General features: G+C 43.8%; 2 protein-coding genes across 3 annotated transcripts; one reads left to right on the forward strand and one right to left on the reverse strand.

Moving 5' to 3' along the window:
• Window positions 1-652: 652 nt before the first annotated feature.
• Window positions 653-7,876, forward strand: LOC108713721 (A-kinase-interacting protein 1). 2 transcript variants are annotated; one of them, XM_041589692.1, is made up of 5 exons: window positions 653-755; window positions 2,828-2,981; window positions 3,067-3,147; window positions 6,582-6,695; window positions 6,841-7,876. In XM_041589692.1, exons 2-5 carry the CDS (start codon window positions 2,838-2,840, stop codon window positions 7,015-7,017), a joined length of 516 nt encoding a protein of 171 aa, XP_041445626.1. In that variant the 5' UTR covers window positions 653-755; window positions 2,828-2,837; the 3' UTR covers window positions 7,018-7,876. The 2 variants fall into 2 exon arrangements, with proteins under 2 accessions (XP_041445626.1, XP_018112740.1); XM_018257251.2 differs by lacking the exon at window positions 3,067-3,147.
• Window positions 7,877-8,562: 686 nt separating this feature from the next.
• LOC108713720 (uncharacterized protein C11orf16 homolog) lies at window positions 8,563-17,784 on the reverse strand. Its single transcript, XM_018257249.2, has 9 exons — window positions 17,688-17,784; window positions 13,680-13,855; window positions 13,283-13,445; window positions 12,973-13,201; window positions 12,183-12,860; window positions 10,670-10,842; window positions 10,408-10,580; window positions 9,486-9,735; window positions 8,563-9,232 (listed from the first exon to the last, which is right to left on the reverse strand). The coding sequence occupies exons 2-9, from the start codon at window positions 13,841-13,843 to the stop codon at window positions 9,122-9,124; spliced, it is 1,941 nt and encodes a 646-aa protein (XP_018112738.1). The 5' UTR covers window positions 13,844-13,855; window positions 17,688-17,784; the 3' UTR covers window positions 8,563-9,121.
• Window positions 17,785-18,711: the final 927 nt, after the last annotated feature.

Genomic DNA, 18,711 nt, shown 5'->3' on the forward strand with positions numbered 1-18,711 from the left:
GAGGTGCCATATTGATTCCCTTAGACAGTACAGTATGAGGGTATAGCTTATTGTGTGCCCAGAACATTCCTTCTCTGTATATTTGTATTTATACATATGGGAGGAGGAGGTGCCATATTGATTCCCTTAGACAGTACAGTATGAGGGTATAGCTTATTGTGTGCCCAGAACATTCCTTCTCTGTATATTTGTATTTATACATATGGGAGGAGGAGGTGCCATATTGATTCCCTTAGACAGTACAGTATGAGGGTATAGCTTATTATGTGCCCAGAACATTCCTTCTCTGTATATTTGTATTTATACATATGGGAGGAGGAGGTGCCATATTGATTCCCTTAGACAGTACAGTATGAGGGTATAGCTTATTGTGTGCCTAGAACATTCCTTCTCTGTATATTTGTATTTATACACACATATATATATATACACTCTCTTATACAGATAGTTAGAATCTCAGCTGCCATAAAGCAGGACAGGACTGCTGCTTACAGAGGGGATCAGATATAAGCCCCAGGGAATCATGTAGGTAAAACAGCCGTTGGTTGGAAGGAGCTCAGATAACACAGTGTCTCTATAAATAAATATTTCTACAGCCACTTCCCGCACTGCTGTAATTCCATATATAACCATGAGGTGGCAGTGTGGGACAGGCTTATTGCTTCAGACTCGTTCTTCTCAGATGATATAGTTTGAGCCTTCGCTGCACCTGTAGGAAGTGCTCAGTATCGGCCCTGGGACAGGAGATCAAACAGGTCAGTGTTGCTGCTGGGAGTGGCTGCAGGGAGTTGTTACTGGGAGTTGTTGCAGGGAGTTGTTGCAGGGAGTTGTTGCAGGGAGTTGTTACTGGGAGTTGTTGCAGGGAGTTGTTGCAGGGAGTTGTTACTGGGAGTTGTTACTGGGAGTTGTTACTGGGAGTTGTTGCAGGGAGTGGCACATAACTGTGTATTTATATTGTAGGACAGAGGCTCAGAGAGTTGATATAAATAAAGGAGAATAAATAAGTAATTACTGGGAGAGTCACTGTAGGTTGTAATGAGGCCTCTGGGCCAAAGAGCTTATAATCTATGTGTTGCCTGTATGTCTGTAATGAGACATTTGTATCTTGTACTTTATATTGTGTGTAACACCCCCCCCCCTGTATTTGTCTCCCTGTGTATAAAGTCCTGTGTAATAGAGAGGGGGACTGAGTGTAATATAAAGGGACAGAGAACAACATCTCAGGCCCTCCCAGTACAGTCCTATGAAAAAGTCTGGGAACCCCTCCTAATTCTTTGCACTTTTGTTTATCATTTTCTGAGTAAATTCCTTTTAATATATAACTTGCCTTATGGAAACAGTAGTATTTCAGCAGTGACATCACGTTTATTGGATTAACAGAAAATATACAATATACATCATAACAAAATGAGACAGGTGCATAAATTTGGGCACCCCAACAGAGATATTCCATCAATACTTAGTTACAAATGTAACAGTCTCTAGACGCCTCCTATAGCCTTTGATGAGATGGATTCTGGATGTGGCTATTTGTGACCATTGGTCCATACAAAATCTCTCCAGTTCAGTTAAATGTGATGGCTGCCGAGCATGGACAGTCTGCTTCAACTCATCCCATAGATTTTCCATCATATTCAAGTCGGGGGACTCCAGAATATTGTACTTGTCCCTCTGCATAAATGTCTTTGTAGATTTCCAAGTGAGTTTAGGGTCATTGTCTTGTTGGAATATCCGACCCCTGCAGCGGAACTTCAACTTTGTGACTGATGCTTGAACATTATCCTGAAGAATTTGTTCATATTGGGTTGAATTCATCCGACCCTGGACTTTAAAGGGATACTATCATGGGAATTTTTTTTTTCTCAAAATGAATCAGTTAATAGTGCTGCTCCAGCAGAATTCTGCACTGAAATCCATTTCTCAAAAGAGCAAACAGATTTTTTTATATTCAATTTTGAAATCTGACATGGGGCTAGACATATTGTCAATTTCCCAGCTGCCCCAAGTCATGGGACTTGTGCTCTGATAAACTTCAGTCACTCTTTACTGCTGTACTGCAAGTTGGACTGATATCACCCCCTCCCTTTTTCCCCCAGCAGCCTAACAACAGAACAATGGGAAGGTAACCAGATAGCAGCTCCCTAACACAAGATAACAGCTGCCTGGTAGATCTAAGAACAACACTCAATAGTAAAATCCAGGTCCCACTGAGACACATTCAGTTACATTGAGTAGGAGAAACAACAGCCTGCCAGAAAGCATTTCTCTCCTAAAGTGCAGGCACAAGTCACACGACCAGGGGCAGCTGGGAAATTGACAAAATGTCTAGCCCCATGTCAGATTTCAAAATTGAATATAAAAAAATCTGTTTGCTCTTTTGAGAAATGGATTTCAGTGCAGAATTCTGCTGGAGCAGCGCTATTAACTGATGTGTTTTGAAAAAAATGTTTTTTCCCATGACAGTATCCCTTTAAATACCTTTTCTCATGATTGGACATAAGTGCCTATGAAGTTCAAGGCTTAACCAGCTAATCCAACCAATTAGATGTTGCCAGTAATCAGTATTGAGCAGTTACATGCATTCAATTACAAGGGTACCCAAATTTTTGCACAGCCAGTTTTTCACATTGATACAACTGAAAACTGCTTCACTAAAAATCTTTGTTCAGAAACTCAGTACTCGGATGTTCCTGGGAACATTTTTATGTTTTTTAACTATTTCGTGGAGTCAATTATTATGAGGCTGAGAGGGGCTCCCAATTTTTTTCCTTTCTGGACTGAACCATCACTGTAATATTCTCATTGCCCTCGTCTCCCCCCCGCGCAGCTTGTGCCCAATGGACGGCCGATACAGACGCATGGAAGACTCACTGAAGCGATCGGCTGAGCTTGGCCGGGAGTTGCTGGAGAGAGTGAGGTGCAGGGAAGTGGGCTGGTCCTGTTCATGGGAAGGAGGGCCGCAGGAGGCGGAGCTTATAGAGGTAAGTGAGTCTGACTCACAGTTGATTATATACATTATATATGTCACCATTGATATTTAAATAAAATATTGTGTCTCGGTCGCAGGCTGCAGAGGAAGGTGCTACACTGGAAGAAGCGTTTGCAGTGATGGCCGACTTCATGCGCCAAACCACCCAGCAGTGCGCCGTAACCACTTTTTTTTTTTTTTTATTTCTATTGCCTCCCAACAACTTTACAAGCCCAAAGAATCCAGTGGCCGTTAAAAATATAATCCAGCTCATGCAGAATTCACTGGGGGTCATTTATAAACAGTGGGCAAATTTGCTCCTGGGCAGTAACCCTTGGCAACCAATCAGATGATTGTATTCAGTGTTCAACCTGCAGCTGTCTGAAAAAAGCTAATCACTGATTGGTTGCTATGGGTTACTGCCCAGGTGCAAATTTGCCCACTGTTTATAAATGAGCCAAACGGTGTCACTTGCAGTTCCACTTGTCACCTGTAAGAGGCTACAGAGCAGTTTATAGCCTGTATATCACGTGTTAGAGTTTATAGCCTGTATATCACGTGTTACAGTTCATAGCCCATATATCACGTGTTACAGTTTATAGCCTGTATATCACGTGTTACAGTTTATAGCCTGTATATCACGTGTTAGAGTTCATAGCCTGTATATCACGTGTTACAGTTCATAGCCCATATATCACGTGTTACAGTTTATAGCCTGTATATCACGTGTTACAGTTTATAGCCTGTATATCACGTGTTAGAGTTCATAGCCTGTATATCACGTGTTACAGTTCATAGCCCATATATCACGTGTTACAGTTTATAGCCTGTATATCACGTGTTACAGTTTATAGCCTGTATATCACGTGTTAGAGTTTATAGCCTGTATATCACGTGTTACAGTTCATAGCCCATATATCACGTGTTACAGTTTATAGCCTGTATATCACGTGTTACAGTTTATAGCCTGTATATCACGTGTTAGAGTTTATAGCCTGTATATCACGTGTTACAGTTCATAGCCCATATATCACGTGTTACAGTTTATAGCCTGTATATCACGTGTTACAGTTCATAGCCCATATATCACGTGTTACAGTTTATAGCCTGTATATCACGTGTTAGAGTTTATAGCCTGTATATCACGTGTTACAGTTCATAGCCCTTATTTCACGTGTTACAGTTTATAGCCTGTATATCACGTGTTACAGTTCATAGCCCATATATCACGTGTTACAGTTTATAGCCTGTATATCACGTGTTAGAGTTTATAGCCTGTATATCACGTGTTACAGTTCATAGCCCATATATCACGTGTTACAGTTTATAGCCTGTATATCACGTGTTACAGTTCATAGCCCATATATCACGTGTTACAGTTTATAGCCTGTATATCACGTGTTACAGTTTATAGCCTGTATATCACGTGTTAGAGTTTATAGCCTGTATATCACGTGTTACAGTTCATAGCCTGTATATCACGTGTTACAGTTTATAGCCCTTATTTCACGTGTTACAGTTCATAGCCTGTATATCACGTGTTACAGTTTATAGCCCTTATTTCACGTGTTACAGTTCATAGCCTGTATATCACATGTTACAGTTCATAGCCCTTATTTCACGTGTTACAGTTCATAGCCTGTATATCACGTGTTACAGTTTATAGCCTGTATATCACATGTTACAGTTCATAGCCCTTATTTCACATGTTACAGTTCATAGCCTGTATATCACGTGTTACAGTTTATAGCCTGTATATCACATGTTACAGTTCATAGCCCTTATTTCACGTGTTACAGTTCATAGCCCGTATATCACGTGTTACAGTTCATAGCCCTTATATTACATGTTACAGTTCATAGCCTGTATATCACGTGTTACAGTTCATAGCCCTTATATTACGTGTTACAGTCCATAGCTGTATATCATGTGTTACAGTTTATAGCCCTTATATCACGTGTTACAGTTTATAGCCCTTATATCACGTGTTACAGTTCATAGCCCTTATATCACGTGTTACAGTTCATAGCCCGTATATCACGTGTTACAGTTCATAGCCTGTATATCACGTGTTACAGTTCATAGCCTGTATATCACGTGTTACAGTTCAAAGCCTGTATATGACGTGTTACAGTTCATAGCCCTTATTTCACGTGTTACAGTTCATAGCCTGTATATCACATGTTACAGTTCATAGCCCTTATTTCACGTGTTACAGTTCATAGCCTGTATATCACGTGTTACAGTTTATAGCCTGTATATCACATGTTACAGTTCATAGCCCTTATTTCACGTGTTACAGTTCATAGCCTGTATATCACGTGTTACAGTTTATAGCCCTTATTTCACGTGTTACAGTTCATAGCCTGTATATCACATGTTACAGTTCATAGCCCTTATTTCACGTGTTACAGTTCATAGCCTGTATATCACGTGTTACAGTTCATAGCCCTTATTTCACGTGTTACAGTTCATAGCCCGTATATCACGTGTTACAGTTCATAGCCCTTATATTACATGTTACAGTTCATAGCCTGTATATCACGTGTTACAGTTCATAGCCCTTATATTACGTGTTACAGTCCATAGCTGTATATCACGTGTTACAGTTTATAGCCCTTATATCACGTGTTACAGTTCATAGCCCTTATATTACGTGTTACAGTTTATAGCCTGTATATCACATGTTACAGTTTATAGCCCTTATATCACGTGTTACAGTTCATAGCCCGTATATCACGTGTTACAGTTTATAGCCCTTATATCACGTGTTACAGTTCATAGCCCTTATATCACGTGTTACAGTTCATAGCCCGTATATCACGTGTTACAGTTCATAGCCTGTATATCACGTGTTACAGTTCATAGCCTGTATATCACGTGTTACAGTTCAAAGCCTGTATATGACGTGTTACAGTTCATAGCCCTTATTTCACGTGTTACAGTTCATAGCCTGTATATCACATGTTACAGTTCATAGCCCTTCTTTCACGTGTTACAGTTCATAGCCTGTATATCACGTGTTACAGTTTATAGCCCTTATTTCACGTGTTACAGTTCATAGCCTGTATATCACATGTTACAGTTCATAGCCCTTATTTCACGTGTTACAGTTCATAGCCCGTATATCACGTGTTACAGTTCATAGCCCTTATATTACATGTTACAGTTCATAGCCTGTATATCACGTGTTACAGTTCATAGCCCTTATATTACGTGTTACAGTCCATAGCTGTATATCACGTGTTACAGTTTATAGCCCTTATATCACGTGTTACAGTTTATAGCCCTTATATCACGTGTTACAGTTCATAGCCCTTATATTACGTGTTACAGTTTATAGCCTGTATATCACATGTTACAGTTTATAGCCCTTATATCACGTGTTACAGTTCATAGCCCGTATATCACGTGTTACAGTTTATAGCCCTTATATCACGTGTTACAGTTCATAGCCCGTATATCACGTGTTACAGTTCATAGCCTGTATATCACGTGTTACAGTTCATAGCCTGTATATCACGTGTTACAGTTCAAAGCCTGTATATGACGTGTTACAGTCCATAGCCTGTATATAATATTTTCATTTGCTTACTGGTTTCCTTGTTTTCAGATGTATCACGACTGCTTGGCCAATCACAGGATGAGCCAACAGGAAGTGGTGCACACGTGCAGGTTTCACGGCAGGAAGTGCATCCAAACAGGATCCCAGCGAGGGGTCGCTCAGGTGAGCAGGGAGCTTGTGTGAATGTTCCTGACCCTATGAGTGCTTGTAGAGATAATAACATGGCACACTCACGTGAGTGCACACTCATATGCATGACAGAAACAAATAATAAGGGAGTGGTCACTTTGATCTCTTTATTCTGCAGCGGACAAATGCACCGGCCTTCACCCCCATCACCACTCAGGAGAGACCCCGAGATATCGCTATTGAAGTGGCCCCGGGAACTTACAGTGTCTCAGCGGGTTTGCCCAGGGCCCAGAGACAGACTCACGTGGTGAATATTTGCCCCGGACAAAGCGTGGATTTAACCTTCAGCTTGTGATGCCCCTCCCCCAGCGCTGGCGATTCTGCCCGTCCGACAGTAACGCTTTCCCACCTTCGCTGGTCGGAGGAACATATAAGAACTCCCTGGAAAACACCCAGTTGCAGGGTGACAATTGGTGCAATTAACTGAATTCCAGAGCTAATCAGGGTGAGACGAACATTTCCTATTAATGAAAAATGCACTTTATATCGTTATTTGTGTTTTAATCGAATGACTTTACTCCATCCCAACGTCCGCTGACAATCATCCGAGGTCCTGAATTTACTTTTAGACGTTTATCTTGGGGTGCGCTGGTAATTGTGGGACATCAACCCTCCAGTATAATTTACTTATAATGCCCTTCTCCGCACTTTTGCAGTAATGATTGTTTTCTGTTTGTTTTCATGATATTAGCAGTTAATGACAGCTGATATCTGGACTGTGTGATGGAGTGCCTCCTGCCCAGACAGATCCTCATATGCTTAATTAACATTTCTCTGCTCAATTGTGTTGCTCAGTGTGACTGGAGAGATAGAACTGAGCAGAGGAGTGTCCAGAGACCCTTCCCGCAGCAGTATCTTAAGCAGTATTTGACTATTAAAAGGCAACTCATCCTGCATCTATTGTATTGCTGCTACAGAGCCTCCCATCACATGCTGAAAGTGATATGCAAGTTCCAGTATCTAAAGATTTAGTAATTCTGGGAGTTGTAGTTCACAGCTGCTGAATGGCACCATTATTATGTATAGCAATGCAATGAGGCTGTGCCAGTCGCTGCTGCCCAGTTACGGTGGAGACTGGTGCTCCGTTCCCACTATATAAAGACACATTGTTGTCTTTATAACAATTATATTTAATAAAGATTTTTTAATTCTGAGATTTGGTTTCGCTGGTTCCTAGAGGAAATTCTCAGGTCTCTTGTATAGACATGTATTATCCATCCTGTGCTGGGAATGGCAGTGACTCTCAGACCTCTCCATCTTGTCCTACTGTCTCCATCTTGTCCTACTGTCTCCATCTTGTCCTACTGTCTCCATCTTGTCCTACTGTCTCCATCTTGTCCTACTGTCTCCATCTTGTCCTACTGTCTCCATCTTGTCCTACTGTCTCCATCTTGTCCTACTGTCTCCATCTTGCCCTACTGTCTCCATCTTGCGCTACTGTCTCCATTGTCCTACTGTCTCCATCTTGTCCTACTGTCTCCATCTTGTCCTACTGTCTCCATCTTGTCCTACTGTCTCCATCTTGTCCTACTGTCTCCATCTTGTTCAACTGTCTCTTGTCCTACTGTCTCCATCTTGTCCTACTGTCTCCATCTTGCCCTACTGTCTCCATCTTGTCCTACTGTCTCCATCTTGTCCTACTGTCTCCATCTTGTCCTACTGTCTCCATCTTGTTCAACTGTCTCTTGTCCTACTGTCTCCATCTTGTCCTACTGTCTCCATCTTGTCCTACTGTCTCCATCTTGCCCTACTGTCTCCATCTTGTCCTACTGTCTCCATCTTGTCCTACTGTCTCCATCTTGTCCTACTGTCTCCATCTTGTCCTACTGTCTCTATCTTGTCCTACTGTCTCCATCTTGTTCAACTGTCTCTTGTCCTACTGTCTCCATCGTGTCCTACAGTCTCTATCATGCCTTAGGACATTTACTCATATTATAATTTTCCTACAGACATCTCTTTCCATGATTTTGATGTGCAGTTGATGGACCTTTATTCAGTTACTTATTTAGTCCCACGACAGTCTGACATGGAACAGAGTAACAAGGAGTCTCCTGGGAGTCAGAAGTAATAGAATCAATAGAACATTAGGAATAACATTAGGAAAGACATTTACACAGATTTCCAGATTTCTCTCACATTAGAATAAATAAAATTTCATTCCAATGTTTCCAGTAACTGGAGAACCTCGTGGTGCCTTCCCCGTGATCTGCAGAGTTGTCTGATGTTTGGGGCAGAACACGGGTCTGAAGCCTGTCGGTGGAGGCCGAGGGTTGTAAATCACTTGACATAAGAGCTGACAATCTAATTTAGCTCTGGACAGGCTGGTACAGTGGAAGTACATAGTTGGGGATAAGTGCCCTGAGGATTAAAGTGCTGACATTCCCATCTGATCCCGGGAATTAAACCTCAACCTTGTACCTTCCGCTTCGTTGGGTTTTCTGCTGCTCCACCTGGAAGACTTTTTCCGCCACTTCTTTGTAGTGATTGTCCACCCTCCGCCTGCGGGAATCCTGCACTCAGAGGAGAGAGACTTGGGGGTCAGGGTTATACCCGCGGGCAGCCCCCATTCATATCTGTGTGTTTAACCCTTTCTGATTCATAAACTGTCCCCCCCCACCCTCCATCCATACAGTCTGCTCCATCCCACTCACCACCAAATGTCTCACCCAATCAGAATGACTTGTACAAACCTCTCTCCCACTCAACCGTCACTCACACTCCTGTCGGCTTGGCTGTAATGTGACCCCCACTCTTTTAACTCACCACAATCTCCGCTTCTTTCAGCTCATTGGCTGCACATTTCTCATATTCCTTTAGGTCAATCTTCTCCCGAACGTTTCTGAGATGATCCAACCTGCGCTTCTCTCTCTGTTTCTCTTCTGCAGCCAAAGTCTGAAAGCGACTCTCCTTCTGTTCCCTCAATTCATTCTTAGCCCTCCGGCTTTGCCCCTGTCTCTTCTCTTCTTCCTTCAACTTCAGCTCCTCATTCTGCAAGCGCTGCAATGTCTTCTTCCTTCCATACAAACAGTACAGTGTCTTATTGTGTGCCCAGAACATTCCTTCTCTGTATATTTGTATTTATACATATGGGAGGAGGAGGTGCCATATTGATTCCCTTAGACAGTACAGTATGAGGGTATAGCTTATTGTGTGCCCAGAACATTCCTTCTCTGTATATTTGTATTTATACATATGGGAGGAGGGAGGTGCCATATTGATTCCCTTAGACAGTACAGTATGAGGGTATAGCTTATTGTGTGCCCAGAACATTCCTTCTCTGTATATTTGTATTTATACATATGGGAGGAGGAGGTGCCATATTGATTCCCTTAGACAGTACAGTATGAGGGTATAGCTTATTGTGTGCCCAGAACATTCCTTCTCTGTATATTTGTATTATACATATGGGAGGAGGAGGTGCCATATTGATTCCCTTAGACAGTACAGTATGAGGGTATAGCTTATTGTGTGCCCAGAACATTCCTTCTCTGTATATTTGTATTTATACATATGGGAGGAGGGAGGTGCCATATTGATTCCCTTAGACAGTACAGTATGAGGGTATAGCTTATTGTGTGCCCAGAACATTCCTTCTCTGTATATTTGTATTTATACATACGGGTAGGAGGTGCCATATTGTTTCTGTACAGAGTTGGGGTACAGCTATTCCTGGGGTTCAGGGTACCTGTGTATCTCTTGGCTGTCGCTGTACTTTTGCTCCACTTGCTTCTCTCTCGTCTCTTCCCATTCCATGTGTCGGATCTTGTTCTTCTGCTTTTTCTCTAGAATAGATTGTTGGCGAATCAGTTTTTCCTGTTCTGTTTTTCCCAGACTTTGGAGCAGTGGGGGGGCCTGTGGCTGGAAATAAGGAGGATAAAAGCTAAAATCTCAGCCATAAAGCAAGGCACAAGTGCTGCTCTATCTGATGAGATGGAGTCTGTACTTACCCTGTAGGAGGGATTAAAGTCCTTGTGAATTAATAGATCCCTCACTGTAAGTCTCCTGGGCGGGGCATCACTGATTGTATCAAACAGGGCGCTCTGATTGGCCAGTCCTGCTGTGTCGGAGACCAGGGCCCTGGAATCTGGTTTGTCCATTTTCTGCTTAGAAACTCTGCCTCCTTATAAACCAACAGAACATGGGGATCAATGAATCAGCTTAACAACTGCAGTTCCATCATACATAGTAACATAGTAAGTTAGGGTGAAAAAAGACACATGTCCATCAAGTTCAACCTTAAGTCTATATATAACTGTCTAACTGTCAGTTGATCCAGAGGAAGGTGAAAAAAAACATTTGAAGCCTCTCAAATTCCTTCCTGACTCCAGTCCCTGGATCTGACAGAAATGATCTTAATGGAACACTCTTGGCGGGTAAATGAGCCGGCCTGGGCTGTGAGTGAAGCACAGTCTAAAATGGGGTCTTATTTTGGGGTGAATTAATTTAAAATGGGCAGAAAAACAGATTTCTTTACAACACATAGTATCTTTACAACTCACAAGAGGACACACTGCTAATGTACCTGGAAAGGAAATTGAAAGTAAAATGGAAAAGAGAATAAAAAGACAGAGAAACTGAAGAGAATAGAGAGAATGAGAATGGAGGAGAACATACAGGGGAGCTAAAGACATGGCAAAATGACAAGAAGATAGGAAGAGGCATCAGAAGAAAAGGGGAGAATAGACTGAAGGGTACAAAGGAAAAACCAAAGGAGAAATGCTAAGGGAGCAGGTAGAAGAAGACCATACAGAAGAAGACAATGGAAGGAATGAAGAAGCAGAAGACAACCTGGTAAAGAATGGGATTGCAGAGGAGGGAAGGGGAAAGTCCAGAAGAGGGGTACAAGATAATGAGGGAACATGAATGAAGGGAGAAGATGTTTGTTAAGAGGAGAAGGAAATCTGAAAGAAGAGGAAATTAAGGAAGAATATGATGAAGGGAAAAGACACATTTTGGAAGAAGAGTAAGAGAAAGTTGGTGAAGTGGTGGAAAGGGTAGAAGAAAAGAAATGAAAGTGATGGGAGGAGAGGGTCAGAGAAAGGCAGAAGGGAACAAGTAAGACTAGAAAGGAGAAGACAGAGAAGGTGAGAAGTAAGGTATTAGCATAGAACACATAGAATAGAAATGCAGAGACAATGGGCCAATAAGAGAAGGCTGAGCTTTCATGATGAGAGGCAGGCCAAGTGGCCCAATTGAGAAGGTTCTGAGACGAGGGCATCGTTCCTGTACATATAACCACCCTGTTTTACTAGAGCCATTCTGGAAATGTCAAACCATCTGAGAGGGCACTTGCCCACTGCTTAAGGTTCTCTCTGTTGTTCTTTGTAACCCAGCGCTTAGGAACTAGGCTTAACTTACCCCTACACCTCTATATAACCTCTGCAGTATGGACCCCTAGAACTGACATAGAGGGTACCACTGGTGAGGGGTAACACAATAACTAAGAGGTGCAAGACATACCTGGTTTCCGATAGAATGGCTCCGGCTGGTTGTGTTTCCAGTACTTCCATTCAGGTCGGTCACTAATATCAAGCTGAGGTTTATCCCATAGGCTGGAGTCCGTATTCACTCCACTGTCTACCAATGTCGTCTGGGTGGTCTTTGAGAGCCACGTCTCATTGTCACTCTCCTCCTCATCTTCATCATCATCGTTTTCATCAAGTTCATCTTCAGAGGAAACCGAGTGGTGAGATGTTTCTCCTCGTTTGGGGCTTCCACTTCTGGTAGATCTGTAGGTTCTTCCATCATCATCATCTCCTTTTCTCCTATTAACATAGACCGTAGTGGTGGGGGACAGTGGCCACCAATCCTGACACCGGGGGTTGTGACAACAGGTGCACCTGGGGTGGGTGGGGAAGCAGCAGCAAGAGCAATGCTGATGGGTGACGTGGGGGTGGCACTTGTGTTTGTAGAGGCGTTCGGCCGGGCACATGGAGATGGGCACGGTGGTATAACGGTCTGTGATGACGTAGGTGGTGGAGTTTGAGGCCTGGAACCTGTCTGTGGTGCTGATGGGATGGTGGAGCAGGTCCAGAACCCTCCGATAGGCTGAGGGAGAGATCCAAACCGCCACTCCCAGGGGAACCTTTGTCTTCTTCCCGTTCCAGAAACTGACAGTCAGCTCCTCGTCTTCACAGGCTTTATTCAACAAGAAGCAAAATGTCATTACTGTAATAAGCAACATGGCAGCACTACCTTTCCTTCTATCTTAATACACAGAATATATTTATATAGTGTTTATTGCCGGTACCTCTTAATGGATCCCTGGTCTCGAGACCCAGAGTGACAGTTCCTGGTCCGTATCTGACCAACTCGGGTTCCCAAGGGGCCAACACGTTGTCTCCTGGGAGAACCGAATGTCTCAGGGCCTCATAATACTGGAGAATGTCGGTGGCTTGTGTCTTCTGCAGCCTGGACCGGAACCTCTCTTCTTCTGCACATGGACTGCTGAACTCCACCAGGAACACCCCGAGTTCCTCCTGCAGAGCAGATGTACATACAATTACTGGACCTAGAGCTCCCCGTGCCCCAATGGGTTCATGTGTAGAACATGGTCTCACCTCCTGCTTTATGGAGCCCAGGTAATAGAATCCATCGTGGTTCCTCCGTGCCAACACCGTCTCGTGTGCCGTTAGAGTGGGCAGAAAGGGGGTCCCACTGGGCACCTCCACCTTCTTACAGCTCACATGGGAGACACACGGGTAATGACTTGAACACAGATATCTGCAGAAAAAGTAGGGTCACAGTTAGTGGATAGAGGGCCCTAGGCCATAAATGAAATTCGGGGTCCCAGGAGGAAAGAAAGTTATATAATGAGGAATGTCCAACCTGTTCCCTTCCAGCTGGGGGCCCTGATCATATCCCAAAGGCTACATTGTTTCAACAGTCAGAACAAGCCATGCAGAGTATTGACCCGCAGCTTTAAATTCTACTGACCCTGAATGTCACCCTGTGTACCTGTGTGGGGCGGAGTGGTGGGTCACCCAAGGGTGCGGTGGGATGGGACACCCGCAAACTGCCTCGGGGTGTCCAACAAGACTGCGGCAGAAGTGGGTGCTGAGTGTAGAACCGACAGTGCAATACTTGTGATTGGAGCACAGGAACCTCGTGCAGTCGTCCATCCTGTAGCCCCTCTGAGAAAGGAAACTCAATGAATTAATATAAACAGCTTAATCCCACTCTTACTATAGGCACCATCTCTCTCTACTATACCTGCTATCCCACAGTCACACTCCCTTCCCAGAGACTATTATCCACTGTTACTATAGGCACCATCTCTCCCTACTATACCTGCTATCCCACAGTCACACTCCCTTCCCAGAGACTATTATCCACTGTTACTATAGGCACCATCTCTCCCTACTATACCTGCTATCCCACAGTCACACTCCCTTCCCAGAGACTATTATCCCACTGTTACTATAGACACATCTCTCCCTACTATACCTGCTATCCCACAGTCACACTCCCTTCCCAGAGACTATTATCCACTGTTACTATAGACACCATCTCTCCCTACTATACCTGCTATCCCACAGTCACACTCCCTTCCCAGAGACTATTATCCACTGTTACTATAGACACATCTCTCCCTACTATACCTGCTATCCCACAGTTACACTCCCTTCCCAGAGACTATTATCCACTGTTACTATAGACACCATCTCTCCCTACTATACCTGCTATCCCACAGTCACACTCCCTTCCCAGAGACTATTATCCACTGTTACTATAGACACCATCTCTCCCTACTATACCTGCTATCCCACAGTCACAATCCCTTCCCAGAGACTATTATCCACTGTTACTATAGGCACCATCTCTCCCTACTATACCTGCTATCCCACAGTCACACTCCCTTCCCAGAGACTATTATCCCACTGTTACTATAGGCACCATCTCTCCCTACTATACCTGTTATCCCACAGTCACACTCCTTCCCAGAGACTATTATCCACTGTTACTATAGACACCATCTCTCCCTACTATACCTGCTATCCCACAGTCACACTCCCTTCCCAGAGACTATTATCCACTGTTACTATAGACACCATCTCTCCCTACTATACCTGCTATCCCACAGTCACACTCCCTTCCCAGAGACTATTATCCACTGTTACTATAGACACCATCTCTCCCTACTATACCTGCTATCCCACAGTCACACTCCCTTCCCAGAGACTATTATCCACTGTTCCTATAGGCACCATCTCTCCCTACTATACCTGCTATCCCACAGTCACACTCCCTTCCCAGAGACTATTATCCACTGTTACTATAGACACATCTCTCCCTACTATACCTGCTATCCCACAGTCACACTCCCTTCCCAGAGACTATTATCCCACTGTTACTATAGGCACCATCTCTCCCTACTATACCTGCTATCCCACAGTCACACTCCCTTCCCAGAGACTATTATCCAGTGTTACTATAGACACCATCTCTCCCTACTATACCTGCTATCCCACAGTCACACTCCCTTCCCAGAGACTATTATCCACTGTTACTATAGACACATCTCTCCCTACTATACCTGCTATCCCACAGTCACACTCCCTTCCCAGAGACTATTATCCCACTGTTACTATAGGCACCATCTCTCCCTACTATACCTGCTATCCCACAGTCACACTCCATTCCCAGAGACTATTATCCCACTGTTACTATAGACACCATCTCTCCCTACTATACCTGCTATCCCACAGTCACACTCCCTTCCCAGAGACTATTATCCCACTGTTACTATAGGCACCATCTCTCCCTACTATACCTGTTATCCCACAGTCACACTCCCTTCCCAGAGACTATTATCCACTGTTACTATAGACACCATCTCTCCCTACTATACCTGCTATCCCACAGTCACACTCCCTTCCCAGAGACTATTATCCACTGTTACTATAGACACCATCTCTCCCTACTATACCTGCTATCCCACAGTCACACTCCCTTCCCAGAGACTATTATCCACTGTTACTATAGACACCATCTCTCCCTACTATACCTGCTATCCCACAGTCACACTCCCTTCCCAGAGACTATTATCCACTGTTACTATAGGCACCATCTCTCCCTACTATACCTGCTATCCCACAGTCACACTCCCTTCCCAGAGACTATTATCCCACTGTTACTATAGGCACCATCTCTCCCTACTATACCTGCTATCCCACAGTCACACTCCCTTCCCAGAGACTATTATCCAGTGTTACTATAGACACCATCTCTCCCTACTATACCTGCTATCCCACAGTCACACTCCCTTCCCAGAGACTATTATCCACTGTTACTATAGACACATCTCTCCCTACTATACCTGCTATCCCACAGTCACACTCCCTTCCCAGAGACTATTATCCCACTGTTACTATAGGCACCATCTCTCCCTACTATACCTGCTATCCCACAGTCACACTCCATTCCCAGAGACTATTATCCCACTGTTACTATAGACACCATCTCTCCCTACTATACCTGCTATCCCACAGTCACACTCCCTTCCCAGAGACTATTATCCACTGTTACTATAGACACATCTCTCCCTACTATACCTGCTATCCCACAGTCACACTCCCTTCCCAGAGACTATTATCCACTGTTACTATAGGCACCGTCTCTCCCTACTATACCTGCTATCCCACAGTCACACTCCCTTCCCAGGGATTATTATCCCACTGTTACTATAGACACCATCTCTCCCTACTATACCTGCTATCCCACAGTCACACTCCCTTCCCAGAGACTATTATCCACTGTTACTATAGACACCATCTCTCCCTACTATACCTGCTATCCCACAGTCACACTCCCTTCCCAGAGACTATTATCCACTGTTACTATAGGCACCATGCTCTCCCTACTATACCGCTATCCTACAGTCACACTCCCTTCCCAGAGACTATTATTCCACTGTTACTATAGACACATCTCTCCCTACTATACCTGCTATCCACAGTCACACTCCCTTCCCAGAGACTATTATCCCACTGTTACTATAGGCACCATCTCTCCCTACTATACCTGCTATCCCACAGTCACACTCCCTTCCCAGAGACTATTATCCCACTGTTACTATAGGCACCATCTCTCCCTACTATACCTGCTATCCCACAGTCACACTCCCTTCCCAGAGACTATTATCCCACTGTTACTATAGACACCCATCTCTCCCTACTATACCTGCTATCCCACAGTCACACTCCCTTCCCAGAGACTATTATCCACTGTTACTATAGACACATCTCTACCTACTATACCTGCTATCCCACAGTCACACTCCCTTCCCAGAGACTATTATCCACTGTTACTATAGACACCATCTCTCCCTACTATACCTGCTATCCCACAGTCACACTCCCTTCCCAGAGACTATTATCCACTGTTACTATAGACACATCTCTCCCTACTATACCTGCTATCCCACAGTCACACTCCCTTCCCAGAGACTATTATCCCACTGTTACTATAGGCACCATCTCTCCCTACTATACCTGCTATCCCACAGTTACACTCCCTTCCCAGAGACTATTATCCACTGTTACTATAGGCACCATCTCTTCCTACTATACCTGCTATCCCACAGTCACACTCCCTTCCCAGAGACTATTATCCACTGTTACTATAGGCACATCTCTCCCTACTATACCTGCTATCCCACAGTCACACTCCCTTCCCAGAGACTATTATCCACTGTTACAATAGACACAATCTCTCCCTACTATACCTGCTATCCCACAGTCACACTCCCTTCCCACAGACTATTATCCACTGTTACTATAGGCACCATCTCTCCCTACTACAGGCACCAACTACAGACTACTATACACTATATAAACTAATACTAATAAACTAATAGTATGTTGGTAGCATTAAAACTACTGGGAAAACATATTGGGGGTCAGCAGGAAAAGTGGGGCCTGTCATGTTAATAGAAAGGAGAGTAGTAACGCTGAGGTCTCTTACCAGAGAGAGAAGGATCCGGTTCAGTGTGGGAATGGCCTGTGTTGTTAGTGTCTCGCAGAAGACTGAGTGATCTCCAAGGGCCGGTGTATTGTTTGGCTGTTACTATAGCAGGAATGTGAGTTACTATGGCAGCTCCAGGGCAGCTCAGTTACAGGAATATCTGCAGTACAAAGACTTTACCAGCAGGAGACGTTTCTGCTCCAAACTCTTCTGGTTTATATATTATGTTGTAAAGTAGCTCAGAGAGTGAAGGATTAAAGGGTAATTACTGAAATAGGTAGAGGAGATCAGAAAAGTAAGAAGTTAAACCCCAGTTTAGCTTTTCCGTGGCCCATAGAGGTTAGTGGCCCCCATTGTTTGGCCATGGGAAAGAGGGATAAACGACACAGAATTGTTGGATGTGGATAGTGAGAGTAATAACTAATAGAAGAGTTTTTGTGCTGCCCCTGTAGGCTGAGTATTTTATTTAACATTAGCAACCTGTCCCCATGAAAAAGAGTAATGAGCTGGAAACTATGGCTGACTGTAAAGACTGAGTTTTCCCTGGAGAACAGGTCCTTGTGTTGTGACATGGTAACTTCTTGATTATGTTACAAGTGAATGACAAAACCTTTGCCTATTGTCTCCATCTTGTCCCATTGTCTCCATCTTCTACTCTCACCATTGTGCTGAATTGTCACCAACTGCCTCTTCTGTTCTACATCATTCATCATTTTGTGCTACTGTCACCTTCTTGCCCTGCTATCTATATTTTTCCTTAATGTATTCATCTTGTCCTAGTGACTGTCATCTTGCTCTATCTTGGCCCACTGTCTCCATCTTGCCCTACTGTCTCCATCTTGCCCTACTGTCTCCATCTTGCTCTAATGTCTCCATCTTGTCCTACTGTCTCCACCTTGTCCTACTGTCTCCATCTTGTCCTACTGTCTCCATCTTGCCCTACTGTCTCCATCTTGTCCTAATGTCTCCATCTTGTCCTACTGTCTCCATCTTGTCCTACTGTCTCCATCTTGTCATACTCTCT

This window comes from Xenopus laevis, chromosome 4L (genome assembly GCF_017654675.1).
Source record: "Xenopus laevis strain J_2021 chromosome 4L, Xenopus_laevis_v10.1, whole genome shotgun sequence".
In the NCBI taxonomy this organism is placed as follows: domain Eukaryota; kingdom Metazoa; phylum Chordata; class Amphibia; order Anura; family Pipidae; genus Xenopus; species Xenopus laevis.

Bases quoted from the DNA above. Each gene is read 5' to 3' on its own strand.
- LOC108713721 (XM_041589692.1), top strand. From the start codon at position 2,838: ATGGACGGCCGATACAGACGCATGGAAGACTCACTGAAGCGATCGGCT. The intron at 2,982-3,066 runs GTAAGTGAGTCT...TCTCGGTCGCAG, and splicing joins AGGAGGCGGAGCTTATAGAG to GCTGCAGAGGAAGGTGCTAC. The intron at 3,148-6,581 runs GTAACCACTTTT...CCTTGTTTTCAG, and splicing joins AAACCACCCAGCAGTGCGCC to ATGTATCACGACTGCTTGGC.
- LOC108713720 (XM_018257249.2), bottom strand. From the start codon at position 13,843: ATGGACGACTGCACGAGGTTCCTGTGCTCCAATCACAAGTATTGCACT. The intron at 10,581-10,669 runs GTAAGTACAGAC...CCTTATTTCCAG, and splicing joins ACTTTAATCCCTCCTACAGG to CCACAGGCCCCCCCACTGCT. The intron at 9,233-9,485 runs GTGAGTTAAAAG...CTCTGAGTGCAG, and splicing joins TGAAAGAAGCGGAGATTGTG to GATTCCCGCAGGCGGAGGGT.